This window comes from Perissodus microlepis, chromosome 20, assembly GCF_051167445.1.
Source record: "Perissodus microlepis isolate ML-2025 ecotype Zambia chromosome 20, ASM5116744v1, whole genome shotgun sequence".
NCBI classification, from domain to species: Eukaryota; Metazoa; Chordata; class Actinopteri; order Cichliformes; family Cichlidae; genus Perissodus; species Perissodus microlepis.
This window is the reverse complement of record NC_140480.1, coordinates 34,941,025-34,965,167: the sequence shown is the minus strand read 5'-3', so window position 1 is coordinate 34,965,167 and position 24,143 is coordinate 34,941,025. Positions and strand designations below refer to the sequence as shown.

Below are 24,143 nucleotides of genomic sequence, written 5' to 3'. Positions count from 1 at the left end.
CCATGATCGGAAGGTCGGGGGTTCGACTCCACTGAACGGCTACCCTGAGGTACCCCTGAGCAAGGTACCGTCCCTACACACTGCTCCCCGGGCGCTGCATTGGTGGCTGCCCACTGCTTCACTGGGTGAATGGGTTAAATGCAGAGGAACTATTTCCCTATGGGGACCAACACGCACACTTTACTTTATGATTTCAGCCCAAACTAATAAAGACCCCGCCCCAAAATTAACGTGTTACCATGGTGACCTGGTTAGAAAAAAACAAAACTGTAACTTTAAGCTCAACATACTGAGTAAACTCCTTAATGTCAGTCACTGCATGGTGTGTGGCCTTACTGAGGCCATCAGTCACGATGTCCTCAATAACGTGACCTGGAAACGTGCCACTCTGAACATTTATATACAAAATAAAACAACTCCATACAAAACCATTTTAACATGTGCACATTCTGAATATCTAAACTGTGACAGCATAACTGCACTTTGAATTTAGATTACGCCGTAGTTGTTTTATACGCTTAGTTGTTTATTTAGTTGTGTGAAGGGAACTCGCAAAGTAAGACTTTCTTTGCTCAGCGTAACTATTTGTGCTTTGCAGTCTTCTTCTGATCTGCACTAATGCTCCCTCATCTCAGCACAGGCGTCTTTAAACTGTGAGCCCTGTTCTCTTCAGACGGCCTGTGAGCGCTTCTGAGACTGACTTAAATTAAACACTCGAGCTTCTCCATCTTCACAGATGTTTTATTGGAGGTCACAGCAGCACAGGACCAAACATCGACGATGCTCACTACAAATCATGGAAAAAACAAACTGAGACAGAATTCCACATTGAACAGGTTTCAGTGCACTTCAGTAATAAACACAAAAATCAAGTAAAACTACTCAGACTGGAAACTTTAATGCTTCATTATCAGCTTTTTCCTCAAATTGATGGAGAATGTTGGAGTTAATAAATAAACTGGAAATGATTCCTTTAGCATCCATAAACAGAGCGGGCTCCCTTCATTCAACATCTACACCTCACGGGTCAAATAATGTAAACACAAACACACTAACTACATCAGTTTCACCAATAAATAACTTTTTCTATAACATACATTTGTTCCTGTATGTACAGTCGTCCCTTTCCTGTGTTAAATGAATCCAGCCTGGGGACTGGGCTCAGTTTACGCCTCAGGTGCTTTTGAAGGATATTCAGAAGGTTTTTCCAGAGTCCTCACAGAACAAAAGCTGCACAAACTGTTCAAATTAAACTGTTTCCGTCCGGGCCGAGACTACACGCACAGGACCACGAGTGCATTCAGAGGGAGCACAGAGAGTGAGAGCTGTGCTGCTGATGTATGCAGACGTTAGCAGGTTTTTATCCCTGCAGCCTCAGACTCAGCTGAGAAACGGCAAACAATAAAAAAAAATTACACGAGGTCATAGTACATGAAGTACAGGAAGGTTTAGGTTTTCCATTTTAGGATCATATTAATGCTCAATAAATAAGTAAATAAATAAATATAATGAACAACACTTCAATAATTCTCAACACAACTTTGGACCCTCGAGCAGTACAGCCAGCGTACAGCCCTGCGATCATCACCAAACAAAGACGTGTGGCTGAGAAGTTCCTGCTGATGTTAGCTGAGGTCACGGTCACACTGTCATGGAAGGTCTCAGGTTTGAGACCCTGCTGTCACATCATCCCTTCATATTACAGACTGTAGCTGATTTACAGTGAATACAGTCCAGGATAAAGTTTGGAGGATCACCCAAAGATTTGTTCATGTTCTACATGAGTCCGTGTGTGTTTCTCAAAGATCATTAAGGAGTTAATTTGGAGGCAGGACTCTGGAAAAGCATCCAGCCTACAGAGGCTGACACATGAGGACAAACTGAGGCCAGCTTCAGCCCATATTTCAAATATAAACGGACACATTTATGTACCAGTGAATAAACCCTTATTATGATAGCACTGAATAATGCCCAAATACAGATGGAAGGGGGGAGGAATGCAGTTGGAGGAGTGGAAGCATTGCAGTGAGAGGACAGAGGAGGATGGAGGATGGACAGGTGTGGTGCAGGTGTGTTACTCTGTCTGTGGCACAGAGATGGCCGGGCCTTTGGGATCATCAAAGCGGTCCATCGTGCGCAGCTGCATGATCATGTGCAGGCCGTAGGTGAGCACCAGGACCATGAGCAGACTGGTGATCAGACCCATCCAGATCCCTGGGGAGAAGAAGCCGGCGCAGTCGCTGGCGTACGAGAATTCACCACCGCTCACGTTAAAGCCCTGAATCTGACGGCGAGAAGGAGAAGGGGTTCAAAATGTGGCGTTTGCTTCATTTCAAACTCACATAACAGGCCAGAAATCTCACTGACATACTCATACGTTTATAAGTAAATATTTTTTTTAAATCTATTTATTTATTGAATGAATAGATGTGCTTCTTTGGGGTTGTGTGAGGAAGGGCATCTATAATATTTACAGGGGGCCGGGTTTAGCCGGGCCGTGACGTAGACAGGAATCCTAGTATACTAGGACACGTGTCCAGAATAAACTGAAACACGGGGAGAAGTTTCACCTATAAAAATGAATCCATTTCACTAATTCAGCCCAACTGATGAGCTGAGGGAGGCTGAGCCATGGTTTAGGACCTTTGGACCAATGAAGACGAGCGGGGATGTGAAAAATTAGCCTCTGTAGCTCAGAGTGTGTATTATGTGTTTTATCCTATTGTAAAGTGTCCTTGGGTGACTTGAAAGGCGCTCATTAATAAAATGTATTATTATCAGACAGCAGGAAGGCCGGCCAACATTACAAATAAAATGTGTGCTAATATTTTTATTTCATTTGTAATTTTAGCTTCCAGCTGTTATAAAAACCAGTATAATCCGGTTAAAACCAGTATTCGTCTGCAATTATAATTAAAATGGTCTAAAAGTCGCTCTGTTCATTGCTGTCAGCACATGCAGACAGAGGAACCATTTTACACCTGACATCTTATGCTGGATTTTTATTATTATATCACCAAAGACCAAACAAGTGCTAATCTTACCTGGAAGTCTTCAAAGGAGACCCTCCACTGATTGGCTGGGTCTTTGGATGTGCGCGGGATGAGCAGCGGCCACTGGAAGCTGGTGACGGACTCGCAGCGGTACGAGTACTCGGCTGGAGCGTAAATGTTCCTGCTGCCGTTAAACGTGGCTTTGGTACCGTCGTACTCCAGCTCCACGGCGTCCAGCGTGAACCAGCGCCGTGCCGACACCTTGTAATTCCGCTGACTCAGAGCAAAGCTGAAAAACACCAACGAGCAGAGCATCGAATATCTTTAAGAGCAAAACAGGAAGTTTTCAAGAGTGCAGCAGGACTGATAAATGTAAAAGTATAGATATAATATGTTAATGCATATGGGTGTGTGTGTGTGAGCGTGTATTCATATCTTTATGGGGACCAGAAACAGGAAGTTTACTACACTTGTGGGGACCAAAATCCTGGTCCCCACAAGTATGAGATTCAAAATATGGTTTTAGTGTCAGGATTATAATAGAGTAAATGGCTAGGGGAAGCGTTATGTCAATTAGATGTCCCCACAAGATATGAATACCTGACGTGTGTGTGTGTGTGTGCGTGTGTGTGTGCGTGCGTGCACTTACATCAGTTTGAAGCTGCGGTGGTTCAGCACGTTCTTATAATTCAGAACCAAACTGCAAAAAAACAAACATGAAAAAAAAAAAAAAAAAAACTCACTTTGACCTTTAGTCAACTTTATGTAAAATATTCTTCATGCAAATCAGAGCTCATAACTCTGAAGGACCCCAACACTACAAACAGCATCGCAGTGAGATCGACTGACTTCCTGTCACAGCTGTTACATTTATTCTGGGACAGCTGATCAACGCTTAAAGAGCTTAAATTAAAACGAAGACTGAAACATTCTTTATCGCTTTATCATTTCTGAAGCAAACAAACAAACAGCCAACCAGATGATGTTAATGGATTAGTGGAGGATGAAAAATAAAAGCATAACTCAACTGTGACACCTTAAAATACAATAACTTTAAAATATCATTAACAGAACAAATGCTATGGTTCAGTTTGGATTCAGGAGACAGACACTCTCTACTTTTAAGATTAGGCTTCAAACCTTTTGCTAAAGCATATAGTTAGGGCTGGACCAGGTGACCCTGAATCCTCCCTTAGTTATGCTGCAATAGGTGTAGGCTGCTGGGGGATTCCCATGATGCACTGGGTGTTTCTCCTTCTTTTTCTCTGCACTGCATCATTAGTTATTATGAATCTACGGCTCTCTTCCACAGCATGTCTTTATCCTGTCTTTCTCCTCTCACCCCCGATGGTCACAGCAGATGGCCGCTCCTCCCTGAGCCTGGTTCTGGTCGACTGATTTTACCCACCAGTGTTAAACGCACTAAATGAAATTTACACCCGCAGCAGCATTTCATGAAAAACAAAACATTTTAAAACATTTGAATTTCAGACTCCAGTTTGAGCGGCGTCAGAGCTAAGTGATATTCACATCACAGCATGAAAATGAATGATTGTTTTTACATATTGTATTATGTCACAGGTAAAAAGTACCTGGCTTTGGTTTTGTCGCAGCTTGAGCCGTCGAGGTTGGGGGTGACGCCTTCTCCAAAGGTGGACGGGGTGAGGTCATGCTCCTCCCAGCGACCGCTGCGGAGGATGCTCACCGACAGGCTTTTAGCCCACAGCAGGATGCAGCTGTTCTCCCCCTCCTGCAGGATAACCAGTGAACAGAAAGGTTCTCCTTACAATGGCATCTGGATTTTCTGCCACAACATCTTTGACGTCAGCGCCACCCTGTGAGCTGCCGACCCAAGTTTCAAATTAGTTTGAGAATATTCTGGATTTTTATTGCAAATCCAACATCGTGTCAATGTCAGCGCGTTAACTTCATTCATGACTTGAAAGTTCTGATTTTGCTCTCCTCTGCAACAGTTTGTTGTTGGTGGGATTTACAGTCAAACAGAAAACAGCCTTTAGGAAAAAGAGTTCAAATGAATAAATAATCACGATTACAAATATGAAATGATTTAAGGAAGCAGAGTCAAAGTCCTGCTCAGGTATCTGTGACTCCACCTTGAACTCGACGGGTGGGTACGTTCCAGCCCTCTCCTTGATCCTCCGCTGCTTCTCCCGTTCTCTACCCCTCTCCTTGTATCCCCCTCTGACCTGCAGCAGCGAGCGCCCCCCACCCAGACCGGCCTCCACAGAGAGAGACGCTGCCTCCTGTGTAGAAAAAGAAAGATGGAGGGAGGGGGGCAGGTATGAAAAATGGCTGCAAACATGTATAAATGTTTCTGAATGAGACTCGGACTCACCCTGGAGGGCCGCAGGGCGGTGTAGATAGCCGTATACGGAACAGACTGCGACTTCATGATGTTCAGCACCTGACCAATCACTTCATCTGAAAAACACGCGTCATAGAGAAAACAGTCACAGGAAAAGACAGCAAATAAAAAGCTCACAGATGATTGTGAGAATTGCATGCTTCAGAGTCTATGAGCTCCACAGTCACTGGGTCAGATTAAACAGACTCACCGTTTCCACTGAGAATCTCTTTCGCTGACAAGAGATCAGCTCTGAAACGACAAACGAGGCCAGGAAGGATGGATGAGTCTTAATGTCTTTGGAGGAGAGGCTTCAGTGTTTTTAAAGCTCATCCAGACGAAGGGTGTGGGTTATTTCCCTTCTAGAAAATTACCTCTTTAACTTTACCGTGTGACGATTGAGAAATTGAATTTAAATTTTTAGAAAATGTACAAACAGCGACATCAAGGCCCGTTTAGAAACCATTACAACAGGATCAAAGCCTGTGGAGGACATGACCACAGCTGTTCTATGTGAACTCAGTTCACTGAGCTACACTGAGCTCAAAATGAGCAAAACTACCAGCTGCAGTCCAAGACAGAGGATGACTGATTATATCATTTGTCACAAAGTAACTGGCAGTATAAAATGTTTACAGCAGGAAATCCCATTAACGGTTAATTATTGAACAGTCAACAGACCCGATGCCGTAGGGCAGTCTGAACACGAGCAGAGCAGGCGAGGAGGCGTTCAGTCTCAGCTGGCTCAGCGTCTCAGGGTCCATGTACAGAGGGGAGGTGTCCAATTGGTCCTGCAGCTGGCCAATCACTGCATTGGATGCAGGCCAGGAAACAGCAGGTAAAACCAGAGAGGAGGATGATGACATCAGAGCTCCCTGTGACAGAAGAAAAACCATGAGTGACCGACACACACCTGAGAGTAAACCGGAGACGTTCTGTTTGGTTTGTTTCATCGTGATAATACCTCCAGGTTTGGAAACACATTATCCTGCTTGTTTCCAAAGGCTCCTCCATACATGGTGAAGTCCTCGATGCTCATCTGAAGACCGAGAGGAAAAACAATGAGTCATAAATATTTTAGACCACAGAGAGCAAAGAGAAACTGTGAGAGACGGTTTTAACCTTCAGTCAAACACTGCTGACCTGTGAGGCCGTCTGCCATTAGTTTTAAAAGTCTTGACCAAATTAAATAAAGAAATACCAAAACTTAAAGAGTTCTGATAAATGTGAAAAGGCTACATGATCATGCACATAAACGGGACGGGGCCATACAAAAGCAAACGAGACGAGGAGCATTTGTGCTTGTGTTTAGCTTTAGTGCCTTAGAAATTTTTAAAAAAAATCAAGGACACTCAACAACAGCGTGAGGGATCAGGTGTTTACCTTGTCCTGAAGGAAGAGGACTATGTTATGTGGTCCGACGTCCAGAGCTTTCTCCAGGTAGGAGGCCAGCTGCTGCTGCCCAACGATGTGCCCGGCTGTTGGAGGAGCCTGAGCTGGCAGGGAGATGCTGGAGGAGACACCAAGCACAGGTGGAGGAGTCATGAGGTGCTGCTACATAACAAGAAGAGTCCTCTACAAGACCGAATCTGATGGATTCACAGTGAAGCAGTTTTATTATTGTCGTTTCAACCATCTGCAAGAACGTATACGGCCTTTAATGAGTGAGGACCAAATTATCTGCAGATAAACCTGCATCACGTCAAAGAGCACATTCCTGATTTTCTTGCAGATACAGATGATTGAATATTATTAAAACAGGAGAAAAACCCAAGCACTTCACAATGGGAACTTCTCACATCCGAAGACCCTCATCAAAGGCCGTCAAATACATAATTTATTCGTTTTTATTCTCCAAAGAGTTTACAGTATTAAAGCCTTTGATAACACATGCTGCACTGTCTTCTGTGTGTCAGGCAGCACAGACAGATGCAGGAGTGTTTGCTAGCTGTCAGGTGGACTGCACCCGTCACTCATTGGGCCTGCAGGATATTCTCATGTCACGTTCTCTGACTTAACCTCGTGTTTCAGCCAGTCCGCTCAAATTGAACGCTTTCCGGGCCGTGTACTGTGGTGACGAAGCAGAGAACATAGTTTTTGTCCGCTGTTTTTCTCACGGCTAACCGTTAGCCGCTGGGGTCGCAGAAGGAGCCGCGGAAACGGGACCAAAATTAGTGAAACTTCACGGCTACGTACCCTCCGCTGGTCCACAGCAGGAGCGGCACCTGCTCGTCGCAGCTCGCCAGCTTCAACACGTTCAACAAAGCGAGAAAAACGGCCACAGCCGCAGTGATGCGCCGCCGCTGCAGTGCCCCCGCCGCCATCTTTACAGCCTCTGACAGCACGCTCGTGACGTTCCACGAGATCACTTGACCAGATCACGTGACCAGACGGCGCAGCGGCGGACGTGAAAAAGGAATTTTTGTTTTTACTTCAAATGTATCAACGTTTTAATATTCTATTTTTTGTAAGTGTTGTTTTATTTTGCTAACATTAGACACAATGTAGTAATGGCAAATAACCATGATTTATTGTTCACGTGATACTATTATTTTAATGTCATTTAATGTTATTAAATGTTTTCTTTTTAAAAAAAAAATACAAATACAAGTATTATTTACTGTAACAGATATATTGGAAACCGTAATTCCCTTCGACATGTCCAATTAATCATCCAAAGTGAGAATATTTAACTTTTCAAAGAAACATCTTCTTAAAAATTAAGTTCTACAAAAATATGGAAACATTCACGATTTAGCATAAACTGATCATCTTTAGTGGCTTAATGTACACTTTGTCTACATAAAGTGTAAGGTTTGCTAAGCACTCATAATGCCACCAAACTGTTCGTGCATCTGTTAGACTGGTGCAGAGTTTAAAGATGAACCACAAATGGAACAAATTCAAACTTAGAAAAGTCAGATTCTTTATTGGACTTCACATCAAGTATAGGAAAGAGTGGCAATCACATTAAGGCGATGCACTTATAAAATTAGCACAGATTTTGTCCCTTATAAAATCCTTTTTGTCCTCTGTGATAAAATAAGTTATGTACATCGGTGATGGGGCAGCATTCAGGGGGTTTTAGGATTAACAGGAAAACTTTGATTGAAAAAGAAAATTATCAACACAACTAAGAGATGACTGAAAAACAGCAAGGAGCGATCCAATGATCAAACATAACAGTACGATTACCTCAACAATCATTTACTGCCTGAGCATCTTTCTGATAACAGCTGCAAACATCTGGCATGCAGCACTTTGACTTCCTCATGCACAGAGGAGCATGATGAGTACTAATATTTAGTAGTTTAAACAACAGCAGCTTTACATCTTAAAGAAAAAAGAACTGGTTATTAAACAGATCATCAAAATTGAACAATTCAGCAAAACTGAGAAAAGCATTCAGCTGGTGCAGAGCCCGATCAGAGCAGGATCATTTCTCCCACGCTGACAACAAGTTACCAGATAAAACGTGCACTCCATGACCCGTCGGTGAGCAGCTGCTCTCTGCTGCTCTCTGCTGCTAGGTGAAAAACCTCCTTGTTACTTAGAGCCTGGCCTGGTGGAAATACTTATTCATACATAGTGACTGGTGGTTGCCAGGCAGTCACCAGGTGCTCACCCTAGTAACTGGGACTTGGTTAACTAGTCTTGGTTTGCTGCCCTTTTTGAGATCTATTGTGTTTCACCAGTAAGAAAAAAAAAAACAAAGTTCAAGGCTATTGTTCACCGCACCCCCCCCCCCCAACACACACACACACACACACACACACACACACACACACACACACACAAAGGTCATGAGGTGGCCCCTTTACTCGCCCATCCATCACCCGACCTCCTCTCTCCTCCTCAGACTCAACACCAGCTTCTGCTGCTGCTCTGGACTTCAAAGTTGGATGACATGAAAAGCTGAATCATCAAAATGCCTTCTGATACCAAGGAGGTAAAAGAAATTCTCCTGAGGGCTTCTGGTTCTAAAGGGTCCCAGAGAAACCATGTATTCATATGTAATCAATCATTCATACATCTGCAGTGCTACTCGTCCTGTTTAGGTGTGCAGTGGACCAACCTGATTTTGAAGCAATAACTGAATTACAAAATGAGTTTGTTGCATCCAAAGTTACAGAAATGCTCGTTTACGACTGTCAGCGAAACACTCTGAGGCTCAGTGATGTCTCCGTGTGGAGGTGTGGGAGCTTCTGTATATGGGGTGTTATCCTCAGGGCTGATGTGTGAAGGACCAGTGTCTGCAGGCAAACGCAGGACGGCTAGGACTCAGGATCTGGTCTCTACCTGCTTGTGCAGGGCCTCGGCCTGGGCTTTCAGGCTCCAAAACTCCAACTGGATGAAATCCGTCAGGGTCTTCCTCATTTCCAACTGAGGGGAAAATTTGAAACGTACATTCAGTATCTGTTATCATTACTTTCTTAATTTGAGAAAGTGAAATCTCTGAGAGTTAGTTAGGATTCAATCATGGTGTTCATGGTGACGTCCTGAAATCTCCTGTTTTATCTGACAGAAGAAGTTTTTTGTTGTTTTTTTACTTGCTGGTGTCAGCAAACTTCATGACAGCACCTTAAATGAAGCCGTGCTCACCTGGCTCTTGTTTTCAGCTCGGAGGGTTTCGACGAGATCTTTGACACTGAATGGTTTCCCCACGAGGACGGTGATTCTCTGGAAGACAACGAAATATGTTAAAAAACAAAAAACCCTCAAAGATCCGAACAGACTGAAGGCGTCTCACCTTGCCCGTGCGAGGAATGTAGGGCTCCACGTTGGGCAGCACGTCGCTCAAACCTGACATGAAGCAGAGAAGAAGTGATGCGTTTCCTCTGTACCTGCATCACTGCGTGGCGCTGTTCGCCGACCTTAATCCATCAGACTGCTGCTACCTTGCTAATGTCTTGTGGTGACATCTTAATCTGTAGTCTGAGATATTCTGAAGCCATAACAGGAGCGTCACTCACCCACGTGCCAGAGCGGCAGGATTATCGGATTAAGCGAGCACTCCGCTATCAGCCGACCAACACCTAAAACCACAGAAGCACAAATGTTCACACTGATGATCACAGCACGACGTCTGCTCCAACAGAGACGCACAAACTGCGCTCACCCCACTTTAAACGTATGAATTCCTCCGTCATGTTGATTTTGCCTGAAATAAAAATCAGAGAAGAAGAGTTCATTTTCACAGTAAGAAAAAAAATAACGACATGTGAGGAGGGCGGTTCACAGACCTTCTGGAAAGATGTGCACCCACTCTCCTTTGTTCAGCTTCTCCAGAATAAAGTCCATTCCTTTCTGGTAAACACCATCACCTACAGACAGCACACAAAACGGTTTTACACACATGTTTTGATCACTTAAATAATATCATGTAACAATGTCAGTGTGCCTGTTTGCTTGTAAGAGTCTACGTGGACTTGTCCCGTTTAAGGTCTGTGAGCATTCCTCACTCATTTCTGTCTATTATGTCAAGGCTTTTTGTTTTCTCTTATATTTATGTCATTAGTTTATTAGTAAGTTTAATGCGACTGGCTGCATGACTGTGGAAATTTGCAGTTTTGCTATAATCAGCCAGGTTTACAGTATGTTTGATATACTTGTGTTCGTGTGTTGTCCTTGTTAAATAATGGAAAGAAAGAAAAAGAAAACGTCTGCTGAAGGTTTTCTTTCATTCACAGGACAACAAACTGAAACAGAAAAAGCCCGACGTTCAGACTTCTGCTCGGATACTTGGCTCATGTGGTGTGATGCGCTCAGATGGGCTTACCTCTGCAGACGGGAACACACTTCCCTCGGCTGAAGAACCTGGAGTGCAGCTCTTTAGTGAAGCAGATGTCAGATGCTGTAGGTGTCCTGTCCAATCACAGGTAAGTGAAAATTACACGTCACTGCTTCTAAAACATTAACAGGCTGAAGCTCAGAAGAAACGAGATGAAGCTCACCATCGCATCTTTTTGAAGTTCCACAGCTGCCTGAGCCTCAGGACGCCTGCCGCAAACACACGCCGTTACCATCCAAGTGTTAACCAGCAGTGAGATTTCAGATCGAGTGTCTGCTCTTACCCCAGATGTGCGGATCATCCATACAGGACTGGTGGTTGCACAGAGTGATGAGGGGCGTGTCCGAAGGCCTCTGGTCAACCAGGTTCAACAGAACCTCGTGGTTGTGGACCGTCAGACAGTTCATGTACTCTTAGGAAGAAGAGCAGGAGGCAGGATCAGTCGAAGGTTCTCTGAGTGACATCCAGAAAATTAACTGAAGATATGGATGAATTTGACCTCAGCAAACTGTCCACATCAGGAAGCAGAGTTTGACAATATTAGCCAGAAGAAAAGCGAGAGAAAAGCAGACAACGGCTTTCTGATAAAGCCTCCAGCTTTGGCCTGCAGGCTGCTTCCTCTCTGATAAGATGAACGTAAAATTTGCTTTCTCCTTGTTGATATTAGCAGCTCGCTTTCCCTCTAACTCCTCTGTGAAGCCACATCACTGTTATCTTTGTCCTCGTGTGGACTCTGTGCTGTACTGTGTATTTTATTTAACAGTACAGTTCAGTCACTCATGCTCTCACTGAGCATAAACACCCAGAGACCGTTGGAGGTAACCAAGAGACTTGATTTTCTTTTTAAAGAAGTGCAGTTTGCTGCTAATAAGCGAGAGTGTACAAGTTATCATTCAGCTTATAACTTACTGGTCCAGAAGTAGGAGTAGGAGCCCACCATGCCCATGATCAGTGAGCTGGAGACCCTCCACGGCAGAGCGGGACATTGAGGGAACGGCCATCTCACCTCCAGGGGCATCACGCCTCTCTGCTGACACTACATCCACACACACACTCACCTGAACACAAAGCCATGCAGGGGGAGGCTGAATGACAGAGACAGCAGGTGGCGCTCAAACCAAACTCCTGCTGTCATACTGTAAGAGCGTAATCTTCATTAAAAGCAACCTTACTTTATTTGTTTGGTTTTTGTTTCCTGTCAACAAAACATTTTGTCTGCTGTGTTTGAAAAGAAAACTCCTCCATGTGTTATATGATTAAAAAGAAAAACAGCTTCCCACATATAACCGTATGTAATGATAATAACAATAACAACAACTCCATGTGAGTGCCTGTATAGTTTCTGTAAGGATTTTTATTTGCACTGAAAATGTTCAAAGAGGACTCAACATGCTCCTGTCTGCACACCTGCGATTCTAAGTCAGGGTTAACCCTGAACTTACTTTGATACGGTCAGATCCTGCATGGTGACACAGACCTCTGAGGTTTAAACCCAACTACGAAACAGGAAAGTTATCTGAAAACTGTCGTTTTATGCTATGCAAAAATAAAACAAAAACCTGTTGAAATGGACCTTTAGGACACCGTAGCCACGCGAAACATTACAGCAAGTAAAGAACAAACAAAAAAGTCAAAAGAAACTTAAAACGAACCAAATTTATAAAGTTGTGTCTTTGGAGTCTTTGTAAGAGACCAAACTAAGTTTGAATAAATTCCACGTGGTTATATTTAAGTCTCACAGCTGTCTCATTAGCTCACACAGCACGCTGCTTCACGCTTTAGGATGAAGTGAGCAGGAAGAGCAACCGGCTAACGTTAGCCTGTTAGCTCCTAGCCAAAGTTTACGGCACACTGACTTCTGAGAGACGTGATGATGAAAGAAAACAACGAAAAAGTTCATAGTTCAAAATTTAACTCATCTGAGTTAAATGTTAAAGGAGTGTTGTCTCAGCTAACGGTACTCGGCAGCTGCACTCACATTATGTCAGATTAGCTAAAAACGGGTTTTATTTCCTCAGAAATGCAGAAAAAAAATTCGTCGTTAATTTTTCTGAAACTGCATAAAAACATTTAAAGACATGAAAACTCCGACAGCTGCAAACATCACCACATCTTACATTTCCTCACCTTTCTCCTGTCTCCTGCTAACAGGCTGATGGTCACCAACCCCGGAAGTCGTTATCACGCGCTGAACTATGGGTAATGTAGTTTTCGGTTAAACTTTACGTTTTCCCTGTTTATTACACATGCGCGCAATTTATATTTATGTTTCTTTCAAACACGTTAACGCTTCATAAAATAAGACGACTTCAAGACGCTGTTATTTCCTTTAAACGGGTTTAATGTAGTCCATCAACCTCTTCAGCAATGAGAAACGAGGTTTTATGGGTAACGGAGTCTGGGGAGTAGGCCAAAGGTGACGGGTTTTTTTCTTTAATCGGACCTTCTCTGTAAGAAAATAATAATTAAACACAACATATGTAAATGGCTCATTTAGTATTCAATCAGGATACAACATCTGGAAGTAGCCAGTTATTACAATAATACTAAACTGCAAAAGCCCCGAAAATGAAATAAATAAGTACTGCGTTAATAACAGCACTCAGCACCCCCACTCCTCTGTTTTATGCTGTCAGCATCGATGGTAAGGAAATCTAGTCTATATTAACTAAACTAAAACGTTTTCCTAATTTTTCCTAATTTATGTGACCCTAACCTTTTACCTATAACCTCGAAGCATTGTATGTTAAAATGGTATGTTTTATTAACTGTTATGATTGGCTGAAGTCTTAGGCCTCTGTAAGCTGTAAAACGTGCTATTTTAGGATATATACATACAGTGTGTGATTTTGAGAAACTTTGTGCTGTCACTGTGATGTCACAGAGCACAGCTCTATGCACATTGTCTATTGACAATGAAGGTCAAGATTAAATGCTTGGCTGACCATGGTATTCATGTCCCGCAGGCCTATATATTCTTGTGATGTTTTGATCTTTTAAAAAATTGTTGGTAAAATAAAGTTTTCACCGATTTTCACATGTGAAACGTACACACAATAGTAATTAAAAATACAGCTTTCCACAGTGCATGTTCATGAATATGTCTGTATTTTTTCAGTGAATTAGAAAATGAAATGAGTAAAAACAGTTTATATTTGAATTTATTTGGTTCAGTGCAATCTTTAGATTTCATACAAACATTCTTGGTCTCATCATTATCGTCTGTTTTGCTTGTTATTTAAAATGACCATAAAGAAAAAAACCTCTTGTGCTCCGTCATGGCAACAGTATTTGCATAATTTCTGCTGTGTATTTGTTTGGTCTCAACTCCTGTTCAGGTCTCGCAGAGGCAACATGATCTCTTCAAAGGCTTCATATACAAATGCAGATGGAGCCCTTTGCCCCTGCAGTGGGCCAGTGGCCCATTTAAAGCAATTCCATGTCTAGCAAAGTGACATCATCTATTTAAATACTTGGATTGAAGAAATACTGATGCTAGTATCTCATCACCATCCAGCAACGTCTGTTTGGGAGCTTAGTTGTGCCTGTGTAGCATTCACACTGTATTATTCTCTGTAATACATAGCATGTACTTTACATTCCAGGGTACATACCAGGATACCGGACACACGTAAAATTATTATGACTGCACTGGTGCATACGAGCAGCTGGATACTAGTGGAAACTCTGCTACTACTGACAAAGGAAGAGGAGAGGGGGGAGGCATGTTTGGAGGCAGTGAGAGAGAAGGACAATTCATGAATGTAGTGAAGGAGGACAGGCAGAGAGTTGGTGTGACAGAAGAGGATGCAAAGGCAGATGATCTGCTGTGAAAAAGAAGAAGAAGAAGAAAAGGTCTGGAACTTGTAAACAACAGGACCTGAAGATTTGCTGAAACTTTCAGTTTTGAGACGCCTTAACGCCCACTCACATCCTGAGCCATCTGACCTCAGGAAATCACATGATAGGGTGGGGCCAGGTTTCACAATGAGCTCACCCGAAACCCTGGCTGATTGTGACCCACACCCGCTTTGACACCTTGGCTCATGTGATTAGGTAGAGGATCATCAGGGGGTCCTTTGTCCCTCTTTGGGGGGAAACTCCCACAGGGTTTAAATCTGGGACTCTCCACCATTTGACTCTAGAACTGAAGAAGCTGTCTCTCAAATTGTACATGTTTCCACTGCTCCCAATCTCAGGAACAATGACAGACACCACGTTTTTGGAAAATATATTTTTAAAAGTTTAAAAGTACACTTTAGATTTATTTCACCAACACTGTTTGAGGGAGAAAATCTCCAGTTACTGCTTCGTCGTCTTTCACCAGCTCGGTGCGAGCAGATTCAGGCCCTTTAATGCCACCTCAAATCCCAGAAAACAAGCCTGAGAGGGAGAGAGGAGAAGAAAGCCATGATGAACACATGTGTACTGTACTGATATGAGTGGTAAGATAAGCATGTATTAATATTTGAATGAGTGTTACAGCGTTGGCTGGGAAGGCTCGCAGGAAAACTGCATTGAAGCCCTTGTAGAGAGCTTTAGGTCCTTCTTCTCGAAGCAGTGCTCGCAGGACATCAGCCAGACCTCTGTACTTCCCATCTGCAGCTACACACAAACACACAGTTTACCCATCCAGTGTTAATGTTATCCTTCAGTCACTATTATTATCTCCATCAAATTAGGAGATAATAAAGCTAAGCTGGAAACGTCACAAACCACTGACTGATGTCATGGTGTCCTTCTTTTATGTGGTCTAAAAATCTACTAACCAAATGAAAATACTAGCTTCATTTGGACTCAGCTCTGACCTGTCTGGAAGTTGGACTTGAGCACGTCTGGGGGAAGAGCAATCACCCAGTTTAATATTCCGGCTACACCACCAGCCAGGAGGATTCTGGGAGTGCTGAGCTGAGACACACTGGCACACAGTCAGAGAGAAGTGAAAGCACAGATTTACAGCATCTGACAAATCTTTGGTCTTTATAGGAGTTAGAACTGTTTAAATGGATACTGACCTTTGACCCTCAGGGGTCAGGACATCCTTGAGATATTCATACGTGAGGAAGTACAGACCGCTAGAAGGCACGTCTGAGACCGAGATGGAGAGAGAAACAGTCACACCGCTAAACCTCCGGTCACCTCAGCTCCTCTGCTCGAGGTCACACAACACTGTCACGCACAAACATACAGATACACAAACCACAGTGCAGCGTACCTCTGATGAGAGTGAGCACAGTTCCTTTGTAGACGCTGCGGATCCCCTGCTCCTTATACAGCCTGACCGCACAGTCCAGCGGACCTGCGTACTTGGACCTTCCACCGCTCGACTGCACCTGGAAAACACACATTTCACAACATTTACTTAAATACATAAATATATGTGTCAGTCATGCTTTTAAATATGTGTTGGATTAAAGCCTCACATGGATATTAGTTTATAACTAGTCAGGTTATGGTATAACCACACGAATAAAAGTTACGCAACTGATGTGTAAAGCTGGATATGTGAGCAGAGCGACTTCAACCATAAAACAAGTGTTTACTTTGGATTCTAATTATATCACAGGAACCTGACTGCGCGCGCGCACACACACACACACACACACACACACACACACACACACACACACACACACACACACTTACCTGTAGCAAGCATTTGATCCTCTCTCCTGGAGCTACTATCACTGTAGTGAAGACTCCTGCCAGACAGCCGGACAGGAATATCTGATGGTACCTGAACAGAGCAGGTGATGGAAGTTCAGTTGTGTAGAAGTCAGACTCACTCCCAGGCAGCCACCTCAGTAACAGCTGGGTACTCTTCCAGGCAGTTATCATGAACCAGGACCCAGATTAATATTATTTTTAGTTTCCCTGGTCAGCAGGACCAACAGCATCTTATACGTATTTGAAACAGCTGTTTCCCTCTGGAACATCTGCTTCTACAACTACCTCTGCACAGCTGCAGAATTCTTTCAACTTCAATTCAGGATTTTTTGAATATTCGCTCGCTTTGAATCTCCACCAGCAGCTGAGGGAAACGTCTGCCTCTGTAGCTGCAGATGCAATATTTGCACCAGTTAGTCTGCAAAGAGCAGTTTCTTGTTGCTGCGCCTGTGAGTCAGCTGCACATCAGTAGGATGTTGATGGGGAAACCTGAGAGTACTTGGACACACTTCCACACATGAGCATCTTTAAGAGCAGCTTTAAAACATTGTTACAACAATAAATGAAGATTCAGAGATCAGATCACTGTGCATGCTATGACGGGTGGATTAGGGCTTCTCTTCTTAAAATAGCTTTCTGATTGGTTGGATTGAAAGGTGGGTGGGGCTTCTAGACCAAAAATGAGACTGCTACTTATGACATCATACAGATCCAAGAGTAGATAAGAAACTGACAAACTGAGTGTTTAGAGCAGTGTGAAGCCTGAACTGAAGTTATCTCGTTATTGGATCAATAATGTTTCGTAATTTCTCAAATTTTATGTGCAATGTATTTTAGTGCTGAGATTTTAAATCTCAGTGGGTCTTTCCTGGTTAATTAAATATTAAAATGTAAAAATTAATTAAAAGTACTGAAGATACACTGAGCTCAGTATTAAAACTATGGCCACCAGTGAAACATCAGTGCCAGGAAACAAAGGATATCAGGTCCTCTCTGAACACAGGATACTGTAGTACTGCTCACTTAACTACAGACACGCTGACTGTGTTGCTATAAAGTCTTCAGAAGTGAGACAGAAGCTACCGGTGATCGCCAACTCATGCTTAACATTTCATATATACGTCAGGGTAACAGGACAGGGGTGTGAAGGGGGCGTGCTGCTTCAAATGAACGAATGACAACAGAAGGAAGGGAGGCAGGGCGTGAGTTATATATAGAGAAACACACAAGCGACAGTGTGTAAGCTTTGGAGGAGTGTTTGAAGGTTAAGGTGACGTTTAATGATTGGATCTAGCCTTTTAGCTGTGATAGTTACACATAGGGATGGGTATCGTTTAGGTTTTATCCGATACCGGTGCCAAACCGGTACTTTTGAAACGGTGCCGGTGCTTAAACGGTGCTCGAACCGGTGCTTAAAGAATGGAGAACACAAAATTGGTCCAAAAACCTCTCATGTTTAGCTGTTTTTTGTAAAAAGATAACAATGTTAGCCTTTTCTGCAGCTATGGGGCATATATGGTATCACTCTTGGCTGGAAGCAGTGCTTAAACAATGGAAAAAACACAAACTTTGTCCAAAAACCTCTCATGTTCAGCTGTTTTCCACTTTTTTTTTGGTCATTTTAGCCTTTTTGGCCAGGGTGAAGGGAGCATCTGCCATCAAACAAGAAGACAGCCGCATGTAGCTATGATGATGTTTGCTAGTTCACCTTGCATGCATTAATGTAATAACGTGGTTAGCCTACTCAACGTAAATTACACACGAACAACATTAAGCTACTCACGCAGAGAAGAACGGCTGCTGCTGCATCATCATCCTCATCATTTCTGCTACACTGGCAGGGCTACGGCTACACCCGCAGTAGATGTGCTCGGTGTGAGGTCTCGCAGCAAGCTATCAAATACGGCGCATTTCTCGGCTTTAAAAAAAAAAAAAAACGCTATGCGTCGCCAGGTGTTTCATCAGATTCGAGGTGTTACCTCCTTTGACAGTATCACAGTATCAGCTTAAAGCACTTGTTGCAGGCTGCTGAGTTTGCATCTTTTGCTGTGAAGTACAGCCAGACTTTGACCGCTTCGCCTTGGGCATTTTTAATCTGTAGCTCTGCTCTAAAACAACGTACGTACCTGGGCCCGCCTACTACGCTCGCAAAGGTAAAATGATTGGCTGGAATCTAAAGTGTATCACAGCTCAGGAAAAAAAAAGCACCGAAATGTGCGCTGCTTTTCGGTCTGGTTACTACCGTTTATGTCAGAACCGGTACCCATCCCTAGTTACACATTACTGATGTTGAGCCTATTTTAAAAACAGCTGGATGTGTAACAGGTCTGCTCCAGCCTACAAACACAGACAGGGGTAAAAAGAAAGTACGCTCTCTTTCACTTCTAAGGTTTTAAGCAGGTCTTAACATTGGATCAATTCAGCCTCAGATGAACAACAACACATGAGACTTCACACCAACTCACTCTTAAACAAAAATGAAGCCAAAAAGCAGAAGCTGTGTGAGAGTAAGAGCACCCCATGATTCAGCAGTTTTAACGGGAATGAGCTGAAGCAACCGTTTCCTGTATGACTTCATGAGTCTGTCACGTCACTGTGGAGGAGTTTTATTCCACTCATCTTCACAGTGTTGCTTCAGTTCGATGTTTGCAGCATTCATTTATGCACAGCTCTCTGAAGGTGTGCGTGTTTGTGTGTGTGTGTGTGTGTGTGTGTGTGTGCGTGTTTGAACTAACATGAGCGGTTTTCCAGAAGCCGTCTGTTGGAGCTGTTTTCCAAGACCAAACCCAAAGAAACTGATGGCCATCATAGGAGCCACACCTGCCAGGGGCGCCCCCATACCTTTATAGAGACCAAGGATGCCCTGACACACACACACACACACACACACACACACACACACACACACAAAAGATTTTAAATGAGTTTCTAGTTTTTAATTAAAGTGCCTATACTTCAGTTGATGTGTCACATGTTGAAAACAGAGCTGAGTATTGGCTGTGGCTGTGTGACTGTCCTGCAGAAAGCGCTCACCTCTTTGGATACGGTCTTGCGTAAGCAGTCATACGTTCCTGTGTAAAGCACATACTGAGCGGCTTTGGGCTGTGTTTGTAGTCTCACCTGAAACACACAGTTTAAATAAGAAGAATTACAAACACACACAGTGACCATGCAGGAGGATTGCTGAGTGCTGTCAGACAGGAGGAGACACCCACTAACATCTGCTGCTCTGTCGCTGATAAACAGGGCGGTGCTGCGCTCATGTGACGGTTACTGCGATGATGTGATCAAACTGTATCTTCACAAAGACTCAGTGTGTCGCACACAAACACACAGACGTGGTTTAGATAGACTACAAAAAGATGTGGATTAAAAATAATGCTCATGTTGTAACGATACGTTGTTGGTATTTAGCATTTATATTAGATTTCTGCACATTCAAAGTTACTATATGTGAATAATAAAGTTATAAAAATCATGAGCAGTTATTACTTTAAAAAACTAAGTTATAAGTTTTAGAAAAGGTGAAAATGCGATAGTGAGAGTAATGAGACGTTTCTATTGTGATGTGTTCAATAAATGTGATGCTTCATGGCATTACTTTGTTTTCGTCAGAAATCTGATTTTAACTTCGTGAGTTTGAGCTGCACACTTTGTACCCACGCTGTGACATTTCCTCGACAGTCTCCCGCTGGCTCTAAGCAGCCTCATTATTCCGTGTTCAGGTGGCCGCCTCGGCAACAGTTTAAGCTGATTTGTCGGTAATCTCTTTAGCACCTACACGATCTGACATTTCCCGTGACTTCTTCAGAAACATTACCCCCCCCCCCCCCCCCCCCCCCCCCGACACACACACACACACACACACACGGGCACACACGGGCACACGTGGACGTGGACTGAATGTTCTGTCTAAAGGTCTAAATCAGCTGTGTTGAAGCTCGGCTCGGGCTGCAGCTCTCACCTTGATGGTGTCCAGTGGGTGTCCGGCCAGCAGCAGACACGCTCCTCCGACACCCCCAGCCACGAAGTTCTTGAACGGAGACACTCTGGGCTTTTCCTCCATCCCGCTGACCCCGCATGGCCCGAGTACACAGCCGGGCAACCTCACCACCTCACACCGCTGCTGTCCAGGGAGGGGAGGGTGCGACTGTCAGCTGTCTGTCTGTGGGTCTGTCTGTGTGTGTGTCTCTGTGTCTATCTAAGCGTGTCTCTCTCTCTGTGGACTTTTGTAACAACCCTTTTGGGTTATAACACCACTAGAGGGGGTTGCCCTACTATTGTCAGTGTTGCCAACTCCTCTGTAAGGAAAATCGCTATTGGTTGTCCTAAAAGTCGCTAGAAGTCGCTAAATGACGTCATCGCCTAATTTGCATAATTGGTCATGCTAATCGAATTGTAACCTATGTTGTTGGAGAGAGAAATAACATCGTGGAAGAGACATAAAGTGAGTAAAAAACGTCCTAAATGCATTTAGAGTTTATTTAGAACTACAAATTAAATTTCTTTTAGCAATTATTGTTTTTTTTAATGTCACAATTCCAACCCTGCTCCTTTACCCGGGCTTGGACCGGCAAAAGTGACCCGAAATAGGCACTCTGGTGGAGTTACTTTGTGTGTGTGTGTTTATAAGTAGTTTTAAACCTTGTGATCCACAAAACAGCATAAGAGTAAACGAGTAAAAGAAGAACTGACTGCGTTACAGCACCCGCTGCTTGTTGAGAGTAAAAGCGATACGCGCTTTCACGTCTTTTTTTAGCGACTTTTTTTTTTAGAAAAAAAGTCGCGACTTTTTTTTTTAGAAAAAAAGTCGCTAAGGGGTCTGAAAACTCGCTAAATATAGCGACAAAGTCGCTAAGTTGGCAACACTGACTATTGTAGTAGTTGTGGGAGTCTCCTAGTGGGTGTGGTGTTGTTAGCGGCAGCCATTCCATGCTGCTCATGTTCCATTCTCCGAGGAAACACCTTACTGTTGTAACGGCCTGGCGCCGGCGACTACCGAACCCCACACATGTATGTACGGACAGAGTAGAGCCGTGGAGACCTGGCTTGTATGGTCTTATGTTGCTGATAATGAATAAAGGTCTGTTGTTTAATTTAACTGACTGGCTTCGAGTAACCTCCACACCACATGCCCGCTGGACCTGCTAGCCGCTCCTCCCTCGCCAGACTGCTGTTACACTTTGTCTCTCAGAGCTGAGCGGAAACGAGAAGAACAGTTATTCCTGTAAATAATTTACCTTCACAGTCACCCCTTCACATGTCCATAAACTCTTTGCTTTAGTCATACGGCGCACTTTAAACCACTGTTTTATATTTTTGTAGCTTATAAAAATCTGCCGCAGGTGTATTCACAGGTAAGGTTGAAACAGGGGATACAGCGCCCTCTGGTGTTCACAGAGCGAAAGATGTGATTTCTTAACACTGTCCAAAGTAAAAATACTACACTGCAATAGCACACCTGAGGGTCCTTCGCTGCTGAAAAGTCTTCCTTACCTCTGCTGAGGAGGTTCTGCTTTCGGCAGCGTTTGTGTGTCTTCCCATCTGAAAACACAGACTTTTGAATAAATTCAGATCCTGCAGATGGCGTCATGTTAACGGTCCATTGAAATTCAGCTTCCATCCACCAGCGTCTTCAAGGTCATCTCCAGGAGTTATTGGTGGAAAATGGCCAAAAAAACCCCCAATTTTTCCTAAAAGTGCGATATGTATCATCAAAATCTACAAAGTAACATAAAACATGTGAAATATGCCACATTTGACGTCTCCTTCAAGGTCAGTGGATCGATCTGAAGGTCAAAATGATAATAATGCTGTATAGTGCTATTTTAAACTTCTCTTTCCCATTGTTCATATTGACAACAATAACAAGGAAGTGGATAAAAATAAGGAATCATACATGTGGATTGTAAATATTGTGGTACTTTGGACCTCTGACCTCTTATTCCAGGTTAAATAAGGTCAAACTTTCACAAAACATTTTTTTATCTTTAAAACTGTGCTTAAGATTCTGCTTGTTTGTTTGTACTGGCTACATTGAGGAAAGGATACTGGTATATGGTGACTCTCACATCATAGTTGCATCCTAATATCATCTCACATTTGACCTCTGACCTCAGTTTTACATTTCTGCCTTTATTGATCCTAAAATGTGCTAAATCTTTAAGGAAAGTATTTTCAAGAGGAAGAGAGAAAACTCTGCTATTATGTAATAACCTCAAGTTATTCATGTCCGGTTGTTTACAAAGTTATCCACTTTTACATGTTTATATAAAAATAGAATATTATTCCCTTAACAGTATATTACTGCTCAGAGAGAGAGAGATGCCTCGGTGGACGTTTGTGCTTCTTGTTCACACATCAATTCTTGCATATTTTATTCAATAAAACTCTAAAATCTCATGTAGTACAACGTTTAGGCAAATAAAAAGCCTAAGATGATCATTAAAAATGGTGATGAATTAAAAGTACATACAGTATTTTACTTTTGAAACTGTTCAAATCAAGAATTTCTAAGACTGAAGCACTTTTTTCCAGAAATTTTATGTTCTCAAATATCAGACTGGCGCAACAATAAACATGGGACTTTAATTATAATTTTAAAAAGTAATAATAATGAAAGTGATTTTTCCTCATCCAGAGGATTACATGGAGATATTCATAGTTGGATGAAAGGGTCTGTAGCTTCGTCTTTAATATGGACACTTATATTTATCTCATACAGAGGCTGGTACACTTTCCAATGGAATGCCGAGAAGACTTTTTAACTTATTATAAAAAGGCTTTTGATAAGTTAATAAGCTCATTTCAAAATTACACATGTGCTCTTTCTACCAATCACAGAAGCTAACAGCCGAAGAAAAGTCAACAGTTGCAGAGGTCTGAAAGAAATATCAATTTAATTGAATAAAGTATGAAGCTTCTCTTGGATTTCTGAAATTCCTGTTAGTTTCATTTTAAATATGCTAGTCCGTAGAATAAATTTCAGTAGTTTCTCACGCCTGTCCTCGCCTGTGTGCGTCATGAATTTTATCATATAATCATGAGTTATATCAGTATGATTATTTATCTCTTTATCAAACGTTCATATTTCTGTTCATTAGTAATTATGCCAATTAGGTCCTTTTACACATAAACTAATGAACAATATTATTCCGGCGAATTTGTAAAATAAAAATAATTTTCTCGGTATAATAAACCATCAAACTGTCACAGGGGGAATAAATAAATAAAACCACTCATTTTTATTTAATTAATGGATGAAACCAATGACTTTTCTACAGTCACTGAGTGAAACCAACGACGTTTCTGCCGAACGAAACGGAAA

At 42.8% G+C, this 24,143-nt stretch overlaps 3 protein-coding genes across 5 annotated transcripts; all 3 read right to left on the bottom strand.

The window, feature by feature from the left end:
- Nucleotides 1-720: 720 nt before the first annotated feature.
- Nucleotides 721-7,713, bottom strand: atp6ap1a (ATPase H+ transporting accessory protein 1a). Its single transcript, XM_084918088.1, has 11 exons — nt 7,555-7,713; nt 6,742-6,868; nt 6,323-6,397; nt 6,040-6,233; nt 5,570-5,610; nt 5,350-5,435; nt 5,108-5,257; nt 4,586-4,743; nt 3,643-3,693; nt 3,045-3,282; nt 721-2,284 (listed from the first exon to the last, which is right to left on the bottom strand). Exons 1-11 carry the CDS (start codon nt 7,680-7,682, stop codon nt 2,075-2,077), a joined length of 1,458 nt encoding a protein of 485 aa, XP_084774214.1. The 5' UTR covers nt 7,683-7,713; the 3' UTR covers nt 721-2,074.
- Nucleotides 7,714-8,260: 547 nt separating this feature from the next.
- Nucleotides 8,261-13,365, bottom strand: tafazzin (tafazzin, phospholipid-lysophospholipid transacylase). 2 transcript variants are annotated; one of them, XM_084918094.1, is made up of 11 exons: nt 13,277-13,365; nt 12,059-12,207; nt 11,433-11,561; nt 11,313-11,358; nt 11,138-11,223; nt 10,602-10,682; nt 10,478-10,519; nt 10,332-10,394; nt 10,109-10,161; nt 9,961-10,038; nt 8,261-9,741 (listed from the first exon to the last, which is right to left on the bottom strand). In XM_084918094.1, the coding sequence occupies exons 2-11, from the start codon at nt 12,165-12,167 to the stop codon at nt 9,640-9,642; spliced, it is 789 nt and encodes a 262-aa protein (XP_084774220.1). In that variant the 5' UTR covers nt 12,168-12,207; nt 13,277-13,365; the 3' UTR covers nt 8,261-9,639. The 2 variants fall into 2 exon arrangements, with proteins under 2 accessions (XP_084774220.1, XP_084774221.1); XM_084918095.1 differs by having other exon boundaries at nt 12,059-12,185; nt 13,277-13,347.
- Nucleotides 13,366-14,292: 927 nt separating this feature from the next.
- LOC146365056 (mitochondrial carnitine/acylcarnitine carrier protein) lies at nt 14,293-21,084 on the bottom strand. 2 transcript variants are annotated; one of them, XM_084918092.1, is made up of 9 exons: nt 20,781-21,084; nt 19,850-19,936; nt 19,552-19,679; nt 16,796-16,886; nt 16,365-16,482; nt 16,165-16,237; nt 15,958-16,067; nt 15,633-15,748; nt 14,293-15,532 (listed from the first exon to the last, which is right to left on the bottom strand). In XM_084918092.1, the coding sequence occupies exons 1-9, from the start codon at nt 20,880-20,882 to the stop codon at nt 15,470-15,472; spliced, it is 888 nt and encodes a 295-aa protein (XP_084774218.1). In that variant the 5' UTR covers nt 20,883-21,084; the 3' UTR covers nt 14,293-15,469. The 2 variants fall into 2 exon arrangements, with proteins under 2 accessions (XP_084774218.1, XP_084774217.1); XM_084918091.1 differs by having other exon boundaries at nt 15,633-15,754; nt 20,781-21,081.
- Between the last annotated feature and the right edge of the window lie 3,059 nt (nt 21,085-24,143).